This window comes from Lactuca saligna, chromosome 2 (genome assembly GCF_052625555.1).
Source record: "Lactuca saligna cultivar CGN05327 chromosome 2, ASM5262555v1, whole genome shotgun sequence".
Lineage (NCBI taxonomy): Eukaryota > Viridiplantae > Streptophyta > Magnoliopsida > Asterales > Asteraceae > Lactuca > Lactuca saligna.
In genome coordinates this window covers 80,602,614-80,617,459 of record NC_136418.1, presented here as the reverse complement: position 1 = coordinate 80,617,459, position 14,846 = coordinate 80,602,614, and the positions used below count along the sequence as shown (strand labels likewise).

General features: G+C 35.6%; 1 protein-coding gene across 5 annotated transcripts; it reads left to right on the top strand.

Moving 5' to 3' along the window:
* The first annotated feature begins 7,014 nt into the window (after positions 1-7,014).
* Positions 7,015-13,021, top strand: LOC145031096 (GPI-anchored protein). 5 transcript variants are annotated; one of them, XM_078979588.1, is made up of 9 exons: positions 7,015-7,342; positions 7,495-7,708; positions 9,197-9,260; positions 9,713-10,522; positions 11,150-11,395; positions 11,504-11,518; positions 12,223-12,366; positions 12,587-12,631; positions 12,806-13,021. In XM_078979588.1, exons 3-9 carry the CDS (start codon positions 9,227-9,229, stop codon positions 12,874-12,876), a joined length of 1,365 nt encoding a protein of 454 aa, XP_078835714.1. In that variant the 5' UTR covers positions 7,015-7,342; positions 7,495-7,708; positions 9,197-9,226; the 3' UTR covers positions 12,877-13,021. The 5 variants fall into 5 exon arrangements, with proteins under 5 accessions (XP_078835714.1, XP_078835713.1, XP_078835715.1 ...); XM_078979587.1 differs by having other exon boundaries at positions 9,178-9,260; XM_078979589.1 differs by lacking the exon at positions 7,495-7,708.
* Positions 13,022-14,846: the final 1,825 nt, after the last annotated feature.

Below are 14,846 nucleotides of genomic sequence, written 5' to 3'. Positions count from 1 at the left end.
CCAGGCGATATTGTGGATACGTATTCATGCGATGATACTCTAATCCTTGCTATGAATTACGAGTCCAGGCGATGTTGTGGCTATGTATTCATGCGATGATAGTCTAACCCTTATTATGACTTACTAGTCCAGGCGATGTTGTGACTACGTATTCATGCGATGATCCTTAGGAAAAAGTCCTTAGGAACAAACATACAAGGAAATGTGATGTAAGGAGATGAGAGGTAAATATGATGTAAGAGATGACCCTTAGGATAATTCCTTAGGGAAGGTACTTAAGAAATAAATGGAGATAATGGGGATGGGTAATTGGGTAGTAGCAACTCACACCTGAATCTCCTTCAACTTTCGCCTCTTTCTTTGGTTCCTCTGTCTTTGGCTCTTCCCTAACCTTTTCAGAACTATAGCCTCCCTGCTAGTTTCAGTTCTTATTAGTAGGGAATCTCTTCTTGATAAATCTCTTTGGATTAGACACCATCATTGCATAATCTTCAGAGGTAAGATCATAGTCTTCTAGGTCCAGATCTTCATCTTCTACCATATTTTTGCTTTTGGATAGGAGGGCCAAGGATCCCAAACTTGAGACTAAATTCTTCTCTTGCATGACAATCTTTTCTTGGGATTTCAAAATTCCTACCAGCTTTGCCAGCGAATAAGACTTGAACTGCTCATGAGCTTTGACTGTAGACACAACAGATCTCCATTCAGATCTTAAGCCATTCAAAAAGGTGACTTTCTGTTCAATCAGCTTCCTTTCTATATCGTGTTTGATCATCTTGCTAAGAAGATGATTGAAGCGATTGAACGTCTGAGTAACAGTTTCATCATAATTCTGCTTAAATTCACCAAACTCAGACAAAAGCAAGGTCTGAATAGAATGCTCCAAATCTTCATCTGTGGAATATAGCTCTCGCAGCCTATCCCAGATTTCTTTAGCGGTACTGCAGGAACTTACCAATCTAAATGTATCGGATTGAAGAGCGAATCGGATTAGTCTCAAAGCTTTAATGTTGCACTGAAACTTTTCCTTTTCGTCTTGTGCCACATCTTTAACATCTTTTAACAAATCATTATACTCTTTCTGAGTTTTAATAATTCTGGATGTTCCTGAGTGAGCGAATGGTCCTGACACAATAGCTTCCCATACAAGATACCCATTGTCTTCAGATTCGATGACGTAGTCTTCAAAGTGATGCGCCCAAACTTCGTAATCTTGAGCGTAAAGAATAGGAATCTTTGTTGTTGATCCAATACTGTTTGAGATGTTGATAGGATTAGATTGAGAATCGTCCATGCTTGATCGTTTAACCTGTTTGAAAGATCAGACTTGTAATATATAATATTAGGGCAAAACGAATAAGTAATGAGATACATCAATTATGGAGTGACGACTCAATAAATATCAGTTAATGCGGAATAAACCCTAATAACTTCTTTCACAGAAGAGATGTGTATGAATTACACAGCCTCCGGCTCTGATACCAATTGATGAGATTTATAAACTCTTTGATCGATTAGATCTTTGTAACAGGTAGATAATGAACGTAAAAAAATGAAATAAAACACAAGTATGGATCTGAATGAGTCGAATGATTAGATTACTCAATCCTCAGTAGAGCTCGATTAAGAACTTCCGCTGTAGAGGATTTTAGGGTTACAAAAGATGTCTTCTAAATCACACGTAAAAACAATATTCAAGTCCCTTGAAAAGATGCATGCAAGCATTTATTAATACACAAACCTTAACAAACAAATCACGGATGGACAGGCCCATACCATATACAAAATAGGGCTAAGAGACGAGCCCAAGACGCAACACCATATACCCAACACAGGGTGATCGTGAGAGTAGGCAGGGTAGCCTACCATTTGGAGCTACCTGCGGAGTTGGGTCAGATTCATGACACTTTCCACGTGTCGCAGTTGAGAAAGTATATAGCCGACGAGTCGGCAGTGGTACCATTAGAGGATATTCAGGTGGATGTGAGCCTGAACTATGTTGAGAGACCGGTGGAAATTAGAGATCAGAAGATCAAGGTTCTGAGGAACAAGGAAGTGCCTCTGGTGCAGGTACAGTGGCAGCATAGGAAAGGGTCAGAGCTGACATGGGAGCCGGAGCACGAGATGCGTGAGCAACATCCAGAGTTGTTTGTAGAGTGAGACTTCAAGGGCGAACTCAGATTCTAGTGGGGGAGATTTGTAACATCCAGATTCCCAGGTATATTATTTTATTCATTTATTTTGGATTTTGTAGAGGGACTCGGCGAGTTGGTGCTTAGACTCGCCGAGTAGGGTCGCGGATTCTTATCCAGGTTCATGACCGGACTCGGCGAGTCCATGAGTGGACTCGGTGAGTCCACGCTGTTTCATGAAACCCTAATTTCCCGGGTTTGGGACCTATTTAAAGGCCCTTAGGGTCGTCATTTACGGCTACCAAACCCCAGAGAGAGACCCTAAGAGATCTAGAGCGTTTGTGAGGGAGGAGAGGCCACTTTTGATCATTTTGTTGGTGTGATTGCAAAAAGGTGGTGACCAAGGCAAGAGGAGGCTGAAGAAGGAGCGGATCTGGTGATTTCAGAGTTCAGAGACTTCATCTTGAGGTATTTATTCAAACATTCTTCAGTTTTGGTGTTGATTCTTAGAGTTAGGGTTTTCTAAACCCCTTTAGAGAATGGATATGTGGAGAAATTGGTCCCTTATCGAGTTTATGCTTTGGATCTGGACTCAAAGAGGTCCAGAGACCTTAACCTTTGGAGCTTTATGGGTTATTTTGGGAGCCATGAACTTAGGAGTTTATTTTTGGGGCTAAATCACCAAGTAGGACCATCTAGATGTTATATGAGAATCAAGGTCTAAACTTTACGTGATTGTCATGCTTAGGAAGGTCAGATCTATGGATTGAAGGAACAGATCTGACCTTAGGAGGTCAATGGAGTTTTTGCATGGCATGAACTCGCCGAGTCCAAAGATCAGACTCAGCGAGTAGGGTTAGGGTTTCCCGTAAATCACTCAGCGAGTAGACTCACCGAGTTGGGGGAATAACTCAGTGAGTCAGAGAAGGATTAGAGGACTGGAGTTCAAGACGAAACTCACCGAGTTGATCTTGAGACTCGGCGAGTTGAGTCGGGGTAGCCCCGCGATTCATGCCAGATGTGACTCGTCGAGCAAGGGGGGGGGGGACTCGACATGATAAGCGAGACTAGGGAGTTAGTGGACACGTGTAGACTCGCCGAGTTTCCTTAGTGTACTTGACGAGTCGGGTCAAAGTTTGACCATTAACTTTGGTTGACTTTTAGGGTTTGGTCAACAATGAGGGCCTTTGAGCTAAAGGAGGGGTAAAATGGTCTTTTACCCTTCTGAGGGTTCCTAGAGAGGGTTGAGTCTAGTCCTAAGAGTTATATTTATGAGTGTATTGCTTTATGTGATTAGGTGGAGGCTAGATCGTATTTCTACCGAGTCAGAGATTTACCGAGACATCTGAGGTGAGTCTTCTCACTATACTTTACCTTGAGTGGTAATTAGAGTCATGTGATAGAGTTACTGTATGGTATTATGTGATGTGTTGCACTGCATTATTTCTATGTGATTTATGCCATGTGTATATCAGAGTATATCAGAGTTAGAACCAGAAGGTTCACAGAGTTAGGACTAGAGGGTCCACAGAGTTAGGGCCCACGAGCCCACAAAGTTATAGCCTCGAGTGGCTAGTATGTGTTATGCATGGTATTTTGGGGAACTCACTAAGCTTTATGATTACAGTGTTATGTGTTATGTGTTTTAGGTACCAGTGATGATCGCGGGAAAGTGCCGGCATGATTCGTACACATGCATGGGATTTATGTATTTTGATCTTGGGAAATATTTTGTGAAACAAAGTTATGATACAATGAGATTTTTGTTAATAAATGTGTTTGGAAAATGTGTTTAAAAATGTGAAAATTTTGTTTTAAATTTTACGGTGTTACACTTTATATAATATAAATTTTTTAATTATTATATATGTTTATCTGTTTTTCCTCTGTTTTAAAAATAATATGATTTTAATGTTATTTATGACATGTTTATTTCCTTTTTTAGATATGTTGATCCATATAATTAGATACTTTTGAAACAATACCAAGTGCATATGAATCTTGAGTGGTGTAATTAAATTGGATCGATAAAGTATCTTTTTAAGTATATTAACAAATGACCAGACAGGATCACAGACTCTTTTTATGACGCCGAGAATAAAAAAAGCAACATAAAGAAATAACGACCAGGATGAAATTGTTGACTTTTACAATTGTCATTATATTTCTGCTTGTGAGGCATGTTGTAGCCTTTTTTGGTATGATATTCATTATGGAACACCTCCTGTTGAAAGGTTGTTGTTTCGCATTGAAGACAAACAACCTATTATTTTTAAACCATCCAAACGTGTTACTAATGTTGTTTCTAAACCCACTACTGTTGCTTCTCAATTTTTTGGCTTGGATGGAATGTTATTAGCTATGATGAAAAAGCACAAAAGTTATCATATGTTGAATTCCCAAGTCAATATGGTTGGAATAAATCAGATAAAGTATGGACAAGAAGAAAAACAAAGACAAAGTTAATTGGTAGAATTAATCACGTGTCTCCCAAGCCTGGTGATGTTTATTACTTACGCATTTTGCTCAACAAAGTAAAAAGTCCTACTTACTATGAAGATATCAGGACAATTAATGGGACCGTTTATGAATCTTACAAAGATGTTTGCTACACTCTTGGTTTATTAGATGATGATAGAGAGTATACATCTTCTATACACGAAACACATCATTGGGCTACTGCTTCATTCTGTAGGTCTCTATTTGTTATGTTGATTGCATCAAATAGTCTATCCCGACCTCATCATGTTTTTAAAGAGACCTGTAATTGTCTTTCTGATGATGTTGTTCACATTCGTGAAGAAGAAAACGACGTAACAGGTACATTTTCACATAAACTAACTCATTTACACAAAAACCGTTCTAAAATTAATTGATATTAAAAATAAATAATTTCATAATTTTTTGTCTTTTCAGGCTTGAAGCTAAAACCAAAAGCAATTTTCCACCTTACGTTGTCATACATTGAGAAATCTTTATTGAGTTGTGGACTAAGTCTGAAGTAAATACCAAACCAATATGCCATTACCTGATTACAAATTTATTCAAGATTCTTGCAATATGTTAATTCAAGATGAGCTAAATTATGATGTGTCCGGTCTTGAAGTCAAATATCAACAACTGCATTCCAAATTAAATGTTGAGCAAAAACAGGTTTATGATACAATTATCAGTGTTATTAACAAAAAAAGGTGGTGTCTTTTTCCTGTATGGTTATGGAGGAACAAGAAAAATATTTGTTTGGAAGACACTATCTGTTGCTATTAGATCTAAAGGTGAAATTGTTATCAACGTTGCTTCAAGCGGAATTCCAACACTCTTGCTCTCTAGTTGTAGGACAACGCATTCAAGATTTAATATACCAATCAACTTGAATGAGGATTCCTTTTGTTCTATTACACAGATAACGATATAGCTGAACTTTTGAATAAAACTCGGCTTATCAAAAGGGATGAAGCCCCGATGACGCACCATCATTGTTTCGAGGCAGTTGATAGGACACTTAGAGACGTTATCATTTCATCGGACAAGAGAAAATCATTTGGAGGCAAGACCAATGTATTTGGAGGTGACTTTCGACAGATTCTTTCAGTAATACAAAGAGGATCTTGTTCAGATATTGTCCAGGCATCATTGCATTCATCAAGATTATGGTGTGAATGTGTAGTCTTACGTTTGAATGTAAACATGAGGCTTCAGGTTGGCTGTCCAAACAATTTCGAAGAGACAAAATCATTTGATGAATAGATTCTTAAAATTGGTAGCTTTAATGATGCTGAAGTTGAAGTTGAATTTCCAGAAGATGTTATCGTTCCTTTTACGGGTGACCATATTCATTAAGTTGTATCCATCATTTATTCATCCTTTTAGAACCATCTTGATGATCCATCGTATTTTCAAGATAAAACTATTTTGGTCCTTACAAATAAAGAAGTCGATGCTATCAATGACTACATGTTAAAATTGTTGAAAGATGAAGGGAAAATGTATCTTAGTTCATGTTGAAAGATGAAGGGAAAATGTATCTTATTCTTAATGTGAGACTGAGACACAAGATTCTTTTGAGGAATCAGTATACTCTCCAGATGTGATGAGTGTTTCTAAGGCTTCTGGAATTCCCAATCATAAACTTATACTAAAAAAAGGTGTTCCGGTCATGTTACTTCGTAATATCGACCAAACCAAAGAATTGTGCAATGGTACTAGATTACAAATCGTAAGGCTTGGAAGACACGTCATTGAAGCCTGGATCATATCTGACAGATTTTTCAATGAGACTACTTATATACCTTGCATGAAGTTAACCTCGTCTGATAAAAAAGTTCCATTTCGTTTTCAGCGGAGACAATTCCTCATAACTGTTTGTTTCGCTATGACCATTAACAAAAGTCAAGGACAATCATGATCAAATGTTAGATTATACTTGCGTAGACCCGATTTCACTCATAGTCAGTTATATGTAGCTGTTTCCCGTGTCACAAGTAAAAAAGGTTTGAAGCTACTCATATGCGATGCAGAAGGTCATTCAACTAATAAAATAAAAAATATTATCTACAAAAAGATCCTTCAATGATTATAGATATTTATCGATTTTAATGTATCTTATATATATTTTAATAATACCAATAACAATAACTTTTAAAGAAAAAATTATTATGTAATATCTGTAACGTTTGAATGTTTTTTTATGCGTTCATTACATTTAACTTGGTATAATCTAGTAATCCTATAAAATACAATATTGGACATGTTTTTGGGCCTAGGGACGGGATGTCTAAGGCTTAAAAAATGAAGTGGGCCGTCAAACAATGGCCTTCGGCCCGTCCGATGCACCCACAGCCGCTGTTAAACATGAAATAAAGAACCCACCGGCATAGTGGTGGTTACTCTCCATCCCTTTCTCTCTCACACACTTGCCAATCATCATTCAGCTTTTCAGCACTTTTTGTCACACCAAAACACAAATCACAAATATAGGGATTTTTTTAGGATCTCTTTTTCTAAAACAATCAGAAAAACATCGATAAAAATGCCCTAAAATGGTGTCTGAGTTCTTCTGCTACTACTATTAGATATCATACCAACAAACGCCCTAACAAGGTTTGTAAATAAATGACAAGGGAGGATCTGGATTGCTATATTATTCACTTGTGCTGTACAAGTTGCAACGAATCGCTTCAGATCACACTTGGTCCAATCAACACCTTTAGGTATGTGCTTACATGTCATTGGTTCTGGAGGAAATTGTCTCAGTTTATGCTTCTGTAGTTGTTTTATTTCTATGTTTTTTTAGTTTTTTTTGGATTCCTTTTCCGTTTGTGGCAATATCGTGTTTAATTGGTAGCTCACGCTTTCAATACAGACATTGAATTCATTTTTAGTACTCATAGCAACACCTGGTAGCTCAACACTGGAAAAAGTATTGTAGTTTAGCTGGAAACATGTGATGGGTCGAGAAGTTGCTAAGCTTTCAGTTTAAAAGACACAGTTGACGTTTGGAGATGATGAAGAGCTGTTTAATCTGAAGAACTTGACTAATAGCTCATTTGTTGCTATTTATGTTTGCTTATCTTTTGGTGAGTAGATGGTTTGAGGTTTTTGTTGCTGGCATAAGATTTTAATTTTATGTAAAAAAGGCTGCTAGATCAAGTTCCCTTTAATATAATGGGACAACCACACACAAACACACAAGATGGGACGATTTACTAGCCCTCATCATCAGAATTAGCCCTATAAAGCTTGTTTAAGTACAATGTAACAACCACGGCCTAAAAGCTTGGTTTAAAAAAGTGTGCCTGGTGTGCTATGCGCAATTAAAAGCGCTCTGAGAAAGCTCATGTTAATTGTCAAATATAAAGTAATCTAGACTCTAGGAGAAAACATTTTTTTTTAAAACCAAATCTAATAGATTTATAGTCTGAACCACTTTATAGAAAATATGATATGATTTAAAGCCTAATAGATTTACCAAGTATTCTGAGAAATTCTTATTCTTCATGGTGAAAATGCCTTTTCTAATTATTTATGAGATGTTCTAGTTTCAAGTTTGGTTACGTACTTGACAAAAAAGACAGGGATAAGTTTTTAAAGTGCTACTAGTTTACGATTCTTCCAATCCCCACCCCAAGATTTGTATATCTCATATGATGCTCTTGGATCGGGTTGAAGAATAACCTTTTTGCAGAAAAATCGGATGATGATGAATCTTCTATTAATTTTGAGGAATTTTCTTATCAAAGTACAAATGATATTAAAATTTTAATTCTTGTATCTAAACATAATTAGTTTTTGTGTACTACCAAAACTAACACCTTAATGTTCCATTTACCGGTCCGGTTATTCTCTTCTTTCGTGATTAAGCACCAGAGATACAAGAGAGTTTTGCCGTTTCTGCTGCAAGATTATCCATATTTATATATAAGCCTTGGTTGCTTGGTGTCGATGTTGATGTTGTTTCTGTAAGCTAGATATGGGTGTTTTTTGAACGACTTAATAGAGAAAGTCAAGACTTTGACTTTCCCATTAAGTCTTAACTTTTTACCAATTTGCCCACATTTATTTTCTCCTCTCAGTTATTTCCCCAAGGGTGGTGTTTTTAGTTTCTCAGATATTTCTTAAACATCATTTATCCCGACATCACATGGTGCAATGCAGGATTAGTATATTGTTTTGCTTACTTTATGAAGGGATCTCATCAACTACTTCCTAACTAGGGAATTGCTATGATCAGATTCTAATCTAGAGAGCTTTGTTTTTAATACCTAGATGGACAAGATATGGCAATATTGTTATTTGTTTCTTACTATTCTCTCTTCATCCCAAGATAAATGATATTTTTTGCATAGACATAAGAAATGGCTTATTTTTTTATTTTTTATTTTTATATAGCTCACCGCAAGTCACTATATATCAGAATCGGAAATCATTTTCTTGATGGAAAGATGTGCATACACACACACACACACTCATATATATATATATATGTGTAGAGCTTCTTACACATATTTTATTGTCTCTGAGCTGTCGATGAAATTTCTTTTTACAGCTCGAGAACGTTTTTGCAGTATTCATGTTGCCGGAGGGGTAGTTAAGCTATGGATTGCATCAAGGCTGCCACTCTTCTGAAGGGTTCGTTTTTTAATAATGAAATTTATTATTAATGACGTCATTCTGCCTAATTCTATCATGGGCAACATTTATATAAGCTTTAGACTGGAGTAGGGTTAAATGTGAGAAGTAGCAGCCTACTTCCATTGATTTTTTTTTTAAAATTTTATTATAGCATCATACTTCCACTTCTTCCTATTACAGCATTATATTCTGAAGAATACTACCCAGTTGTAGCAATGTCTTTGAATACAAAGCAACTTTAACTTAATTGGGTTGATGTTTCAATTTATAGTGTCCAAGTAAGAAAAAAAGCTGAAAGTATCAAAGTACAATGCTATAGTTGGATAAATTCTTCAAACAACAATGTTAACAATAAAAACTCGCACAAGTACAATGTTGTAATAGAAAGAAACGCAAACAAATTAGAGTAAGTTGCTATCTAACGAAATTTGGCATCTGTTTGCATGCAGGATCTTTGTGGTTTCACCTGTTTCTCTTGACTATCTGTTCATCCAATTTGTTATATGTAATATCAGAGGAGAAGCTACCTCCCAGTCCCACATCTACATCTCAACTAGTTAGCCTTCCTAGCTCTGGAATCTTTGAGCCTATAGAAATATCACCTTCAGTTTTACCACATTACCCCTTTCTGGGGAAAACTTTGCCACCCATGTACCCTGCCTTCCCAAAGACATACAAACCTGTGTTAACGGGCAAATGCCCCTTTAATTTCTCTTCCATTTCAAATATCATAGAGAAAACAGCATCCGATTGTTCTCAACTTTTAGCACCACTGGTAGCAAACGTGATATGTTGCCCACAATTTGGCAGCTCACTCCACATATTTCAAGGCCATTTCACTAAAAGTTCGGATGTTTTAGTCCTAGAAAATAGCACCGCTGATGACTGTTTCTCAGATATTGTGGAAGTTTTGGGTAGCAGAGGTGCAAACAGCTCTGTTTGTTCATTCCAATCATCAAATCTAACGGGTGGTTCGTGTCCTGTGAAGGATGTAAATACGTTTGAGAGGACAGTAAACACGAGCAAATTATTGAATGCTTGTAGTGTGATTGATCATCTTAAGGAGTGTTGCAGATCGGTATGTCAACCTGCAATTGCGGAGGCTGCATTTCAGATATCTTCATTGGCATCCAATTCCGATAATATTCATGTATTAAATGACTGCAAAGGAGTTGTCTATTCATGGCTTTCAAGGAAACTTCCATCCGAGGCTGCGGATTCTGCTTTCCGGTTATTGGCTGCGTGTAAAGTTAACAAAGGTATCTTTCCTTTTCTTGTTCTTTTTAACAATGTACTCACGCCAAGGAAGGTTATGTATTCTCACCTACTTGCCATGTAATGTTGTCGATAAATGACATGTGTATATACATATACATATAATTATATATATGAAGGAAAGAAATAAATTAATGAAAAATTGTGAAAGGTTAGGACTTAATGAGGAAAACATCCTTATTTCCTTGACTTAAAAGCTCTATTAAGTCATTCGTTCTGCATCAAGTCGATATATATATATTAATCATCTCATGTCAAGTAAAAAAGATGCAACACCTTACATATTGATCTCGAAATGTTTGCCTTCAGGCCTTAATGCTTCATTGACAGTTGAATAAATTGTTTGTCTGGATAAATGATGTTTAAAACATTACTTAGGACTTGGGACTTGATGAGGAGTGCCTCTTTTTCTTGAATTTCTTTATCAAGCCATTCTATCGACGTTAAGTCTGACTCACATATTGCTTTGCCTGATTAAGTCATGTCTTTGTTAAGTCCTAAAGTGAAAAAGAAAGTACAAATGTTATAAGTGGTTAGATTTTCAAAAGAATGTTATAACAGAAAGAAATGTAAGTTAGATGCTATTTCATAATAAATAATTGGAAATGCAGTTTGCCCTTTGGAATTCAAGCAGCCAGTTGAGGTGATAAAAGCTTGTCGAAATTTGGGTGCCCCCAGTCCGTTGTGCTGTAGTTCATTAAATTCTTACATTGCGGGAGTACAAAGGCAAATGTTAATTACAAACCAACAAGCAATAATCTGTGCATCCGTTTTTGGATCAATGCTACGCAAAGGTGGAGTACTTACTGATGTTTATGAGCTTTGTGATGTTGACTTGAAGGATTTTAGTCTACAAGGTAAATAATTCTTACTTATATAATAAGCAAGCAGAAGCCTACTTCCTACTTATTTTTTCTGTGTCTCATCTTCTACTTTTCTGTATGCAACTTTTGGTGAGGAAGCAGCTTATGGAGAAGAAGGTGACCACCTTAAACCCTACCCCTATCCTTACTCTACTTTTTATTTTTTGTACTAGCATATCAATTTTCTGAAATGGAAAACAAAGCCTTTTTAAACAGCTGCAAGTTTTGGTGTTTGGTTTTTAAAGGGTTAAATGCAAGAAATAGCAGATATAGCATTTGTATCATAGTTAGATAGATTTTTTAAAGCATACTAATAAGAAAAAAACTTGAAATTATAATGAGATGATTTGGCTATAAGAAATAAATTGAAAGTACCATAGAGAAAGGACATTAGGATGCTACAATAAGCAAATAAATGAAAAGTACGTTGCTGTTTCTAGCAATTTGCCCAAAAACTAAAATGAAATAGTGGGGCTGGTTTGGTTTTTTGTTTTAAAAAAGAAAATAAACCGGAATGGACTTGATTGATGTTTTATACTCTTTCTAGTTTCCATTCCACTCCAAGTAGTTATGTTACTAAATACATACTGGAAAAAAAAAAGTGGGTCAACCTGTTTATCTAACATAACATAACAGAACAGAACTCAACAGGTTGGGCTAAATGTTTAATTAAACATTGACAACCAAACAGGTTTGGTTAAACCCTAAACCCAAGTGATCAGCTTAAACCGTAGGCAGGAGTAATCAATTAATTTAGGCAGGGTTTAGTTTATGTGGAAGATGGATGTTATTGATTGATATAAATATAAATACGATTGCAGCAGGGTGTCTACTTAGAAGCATGCCTGCAGACGTGGTGTATGACAACTCAAGCGGGTTCAGCTTTACATGTGACTTGAGCGACAATATTGCTGCTCCATGGCCTTCTTCGTCATCTATGGCCTCCTTCTCTCTTTGTGCTCCTGGTAAGTAAAGTAATCATCAATCCACTAAATACACTGCCAAAGCCAATGAGAAAAAATAAAGAAAGATCCAGTAGTAGCAGTGTACTGTGGGAGTTTCAATACCAATGTTGATTGGACTCCTTGTGTATTTGTGGGTCCCACACCACACCTACTGGATTTTTAATCTCAAATTTTAATTATGCAACATGTGAAATGATACATAATATCTAATCTTTGGCAGAGATGTCATTGCCTGCACTACCAACATCACAGACGGAATATCCTGGTGAGTACCATATGCACTCCAGTCATACTCGTACATAACAATATAACATATAATAAATGTGTTCTACTATTACTCAATTTAAATGTCTGAAGCACCACATCCTTGTGTACCAAACTGCTGCCTATAACTAGCTTACTTTAATTCTAAAATTATACTACTAATCTTAATGTGCAGGCTGCAATGGGTTTCTTTTGGATGTGCTCATATTCATGTTTGTGCTTTTTATAGTTCCTTTGAACGATTAGATGTAGGTGAGGTGAGAGAGTTTGACTGGTGGCAAAGTAGATGTATATTTTGAGAATGATTTTCAATGTATAGTGTGTTCATTTATTATTGGTTTGGTTCTAGTGAATGTTATATGTGGTTGGTATATATAGATCATCTTTTTGAGTCTGGTGGCGAAAAATGTTCATCTCATGATGCAGCTCCTCTTATACTTTGTTTGACATGCATTGGATAAAGGATGGAACATAGACTCGTTTTTGACCTATTGTTTGTTCAAAAGACATACATTTCCTCATCCTCATCATTATGTTAAGTTGTTTAATCAAGGGTTTGAGCGATCAAGAGGGTTGTGATTCTTGTCTAGTAAGTTTTTACTTGTTACTAAAAATTAAATTGATTTGGTATGTAGAAAACATGGTGTATGTGATTTTTACTTATAATCATGATCAAGACCCCTTCTTAATAAGTAAATGTGCATTAATGTTTAAGGGAGTGCTAATGGTGAATGCAGTGTTGTTAAGATCAGGATCATAAGTAGGATTAATATTGTCATTACAAGATTGGGATCGTAAGATCTTACTAAAAATGATACAATTATAAGTTAAAACCATAAAAAGTGCATCTCCATCAATCAATTTATCCTTCAAAAGTAATAAAATGTTTAAACCGTTATAACAAAAATATACTATCCAATCTAATCTAGCATAGCAAAGCATGCATCCATATCATTGTCGGGTTCTAAATCCAAAGCATTATCTTTTCCTAAATCTCTTTCACCACCCACACAAGCATTGAACGGAAATCACTATTTATAGAACTAAAGGGTATCATTGTCAATTTTAAAATGGTTGAATAAATGAATAACCAACACAATTGATGAAAGAAAGGCATCATCTCTACCGTCATCAAAGGCTTGTAACGACTTGAACCTGAACCATCAAAATGATTAATCCGATCTTCATTTACATGATCATTAGAAGACTCCTCTTCAATAATTCACTCATCCTCGAAACTAACATCATCAAGGTTCAACGTGTTAGGTTCCGTTACATCATGTTTTTTTTTTTTTTTTTTTTTTTCCTTTAACTTTAAGTTGTATATCACATGCACAAGATCATTCATCTTTTATTGTCAATGTCGATTTCTTCTTTTTGAATGTTCTTAAACAATAAAATAAAGAACTAGCTGAAATTAAGATAAACAATATAATAAAACAATAATGTTTATATTTGTAAGTTACCACACATTCTTTGTAGGCACCTTTAACCCAACATGTATTCTCAAAATTAGAATTATATTGCATCACTAATTCAAATATTAATCTGCCACATTGAGTGCCCTATTTAGTTGATTGTCATCAATGATCTCATCAATCGGTTTGTACTTAAAAATACTATTTAGTTGATTGTCATCAATGATCTCATCAATCGGTTTGTACTTAAAAATATATACAAACAAGAAATATGAGAATATGGTTTTAAATTAATACCTTAAAATATAAACAAACAAATGTAAATATTCAAATATTGTGACATCCCAGAATTTAGGTCTGAATCTGTAAACGGTTAGTTTACCATAAACCCTTTTGTATCTTGACCGGTTGAATTTTAATGCATATTTTAGTTGAAATATAGTGTCATTTCAAATAAAAATACCATATGAAATTATATCTTATCTGAAATTATGGAAAATATTGACCGAAACTTAAAACGCAAATTGTAACTTTGGTTAACGATGGAAAAACTAAAATATTGTATTAAGCGTCTATAAACAAAGAGAATATTTTAGATTCGTAGTACATGTTTCCCTGATCGCAGATATATAAAGAGTGTCCAAAACGGAGTTCGTATACTAAAGATATGACTGTTTTAAGAAACCAAACCGGTATAATCCTAACCTTATCTGATTTCATAAACTGTATCGATTCGTTAATCCACTTGGATACCTCAGATAGAAATTGTAAGAGCCTTTTTGGACTCAAACTATAGTC

What these genes read in the sequence shown, in the direction of transcription:
- LOC145031096 (XM_078979589.1), top strand. Translation starts at nt 9,227, where the DNA reads ATGGATTGCATCAAGGCTGCCACTCTTCTGAAGG. An exon ending in TGCGTGTAAAGTTAACAAAG is followed by an intron (nt 10,523 to 11,149) that starts GTATCTTTCCTT and finishes TTGGAAATGCAG; the next exon opens with TTTGCCCTTTGGAATTCAAG. An exon ending in CTTCTCTCTTTGTGCTCCTG is followed by an intron (nt 12,367 to 12,586) that starts GTAAGTAAAGTA and finishes AATCTTTGGCAG; the next exon opens with AGATGTCATTGCCTGCACTA.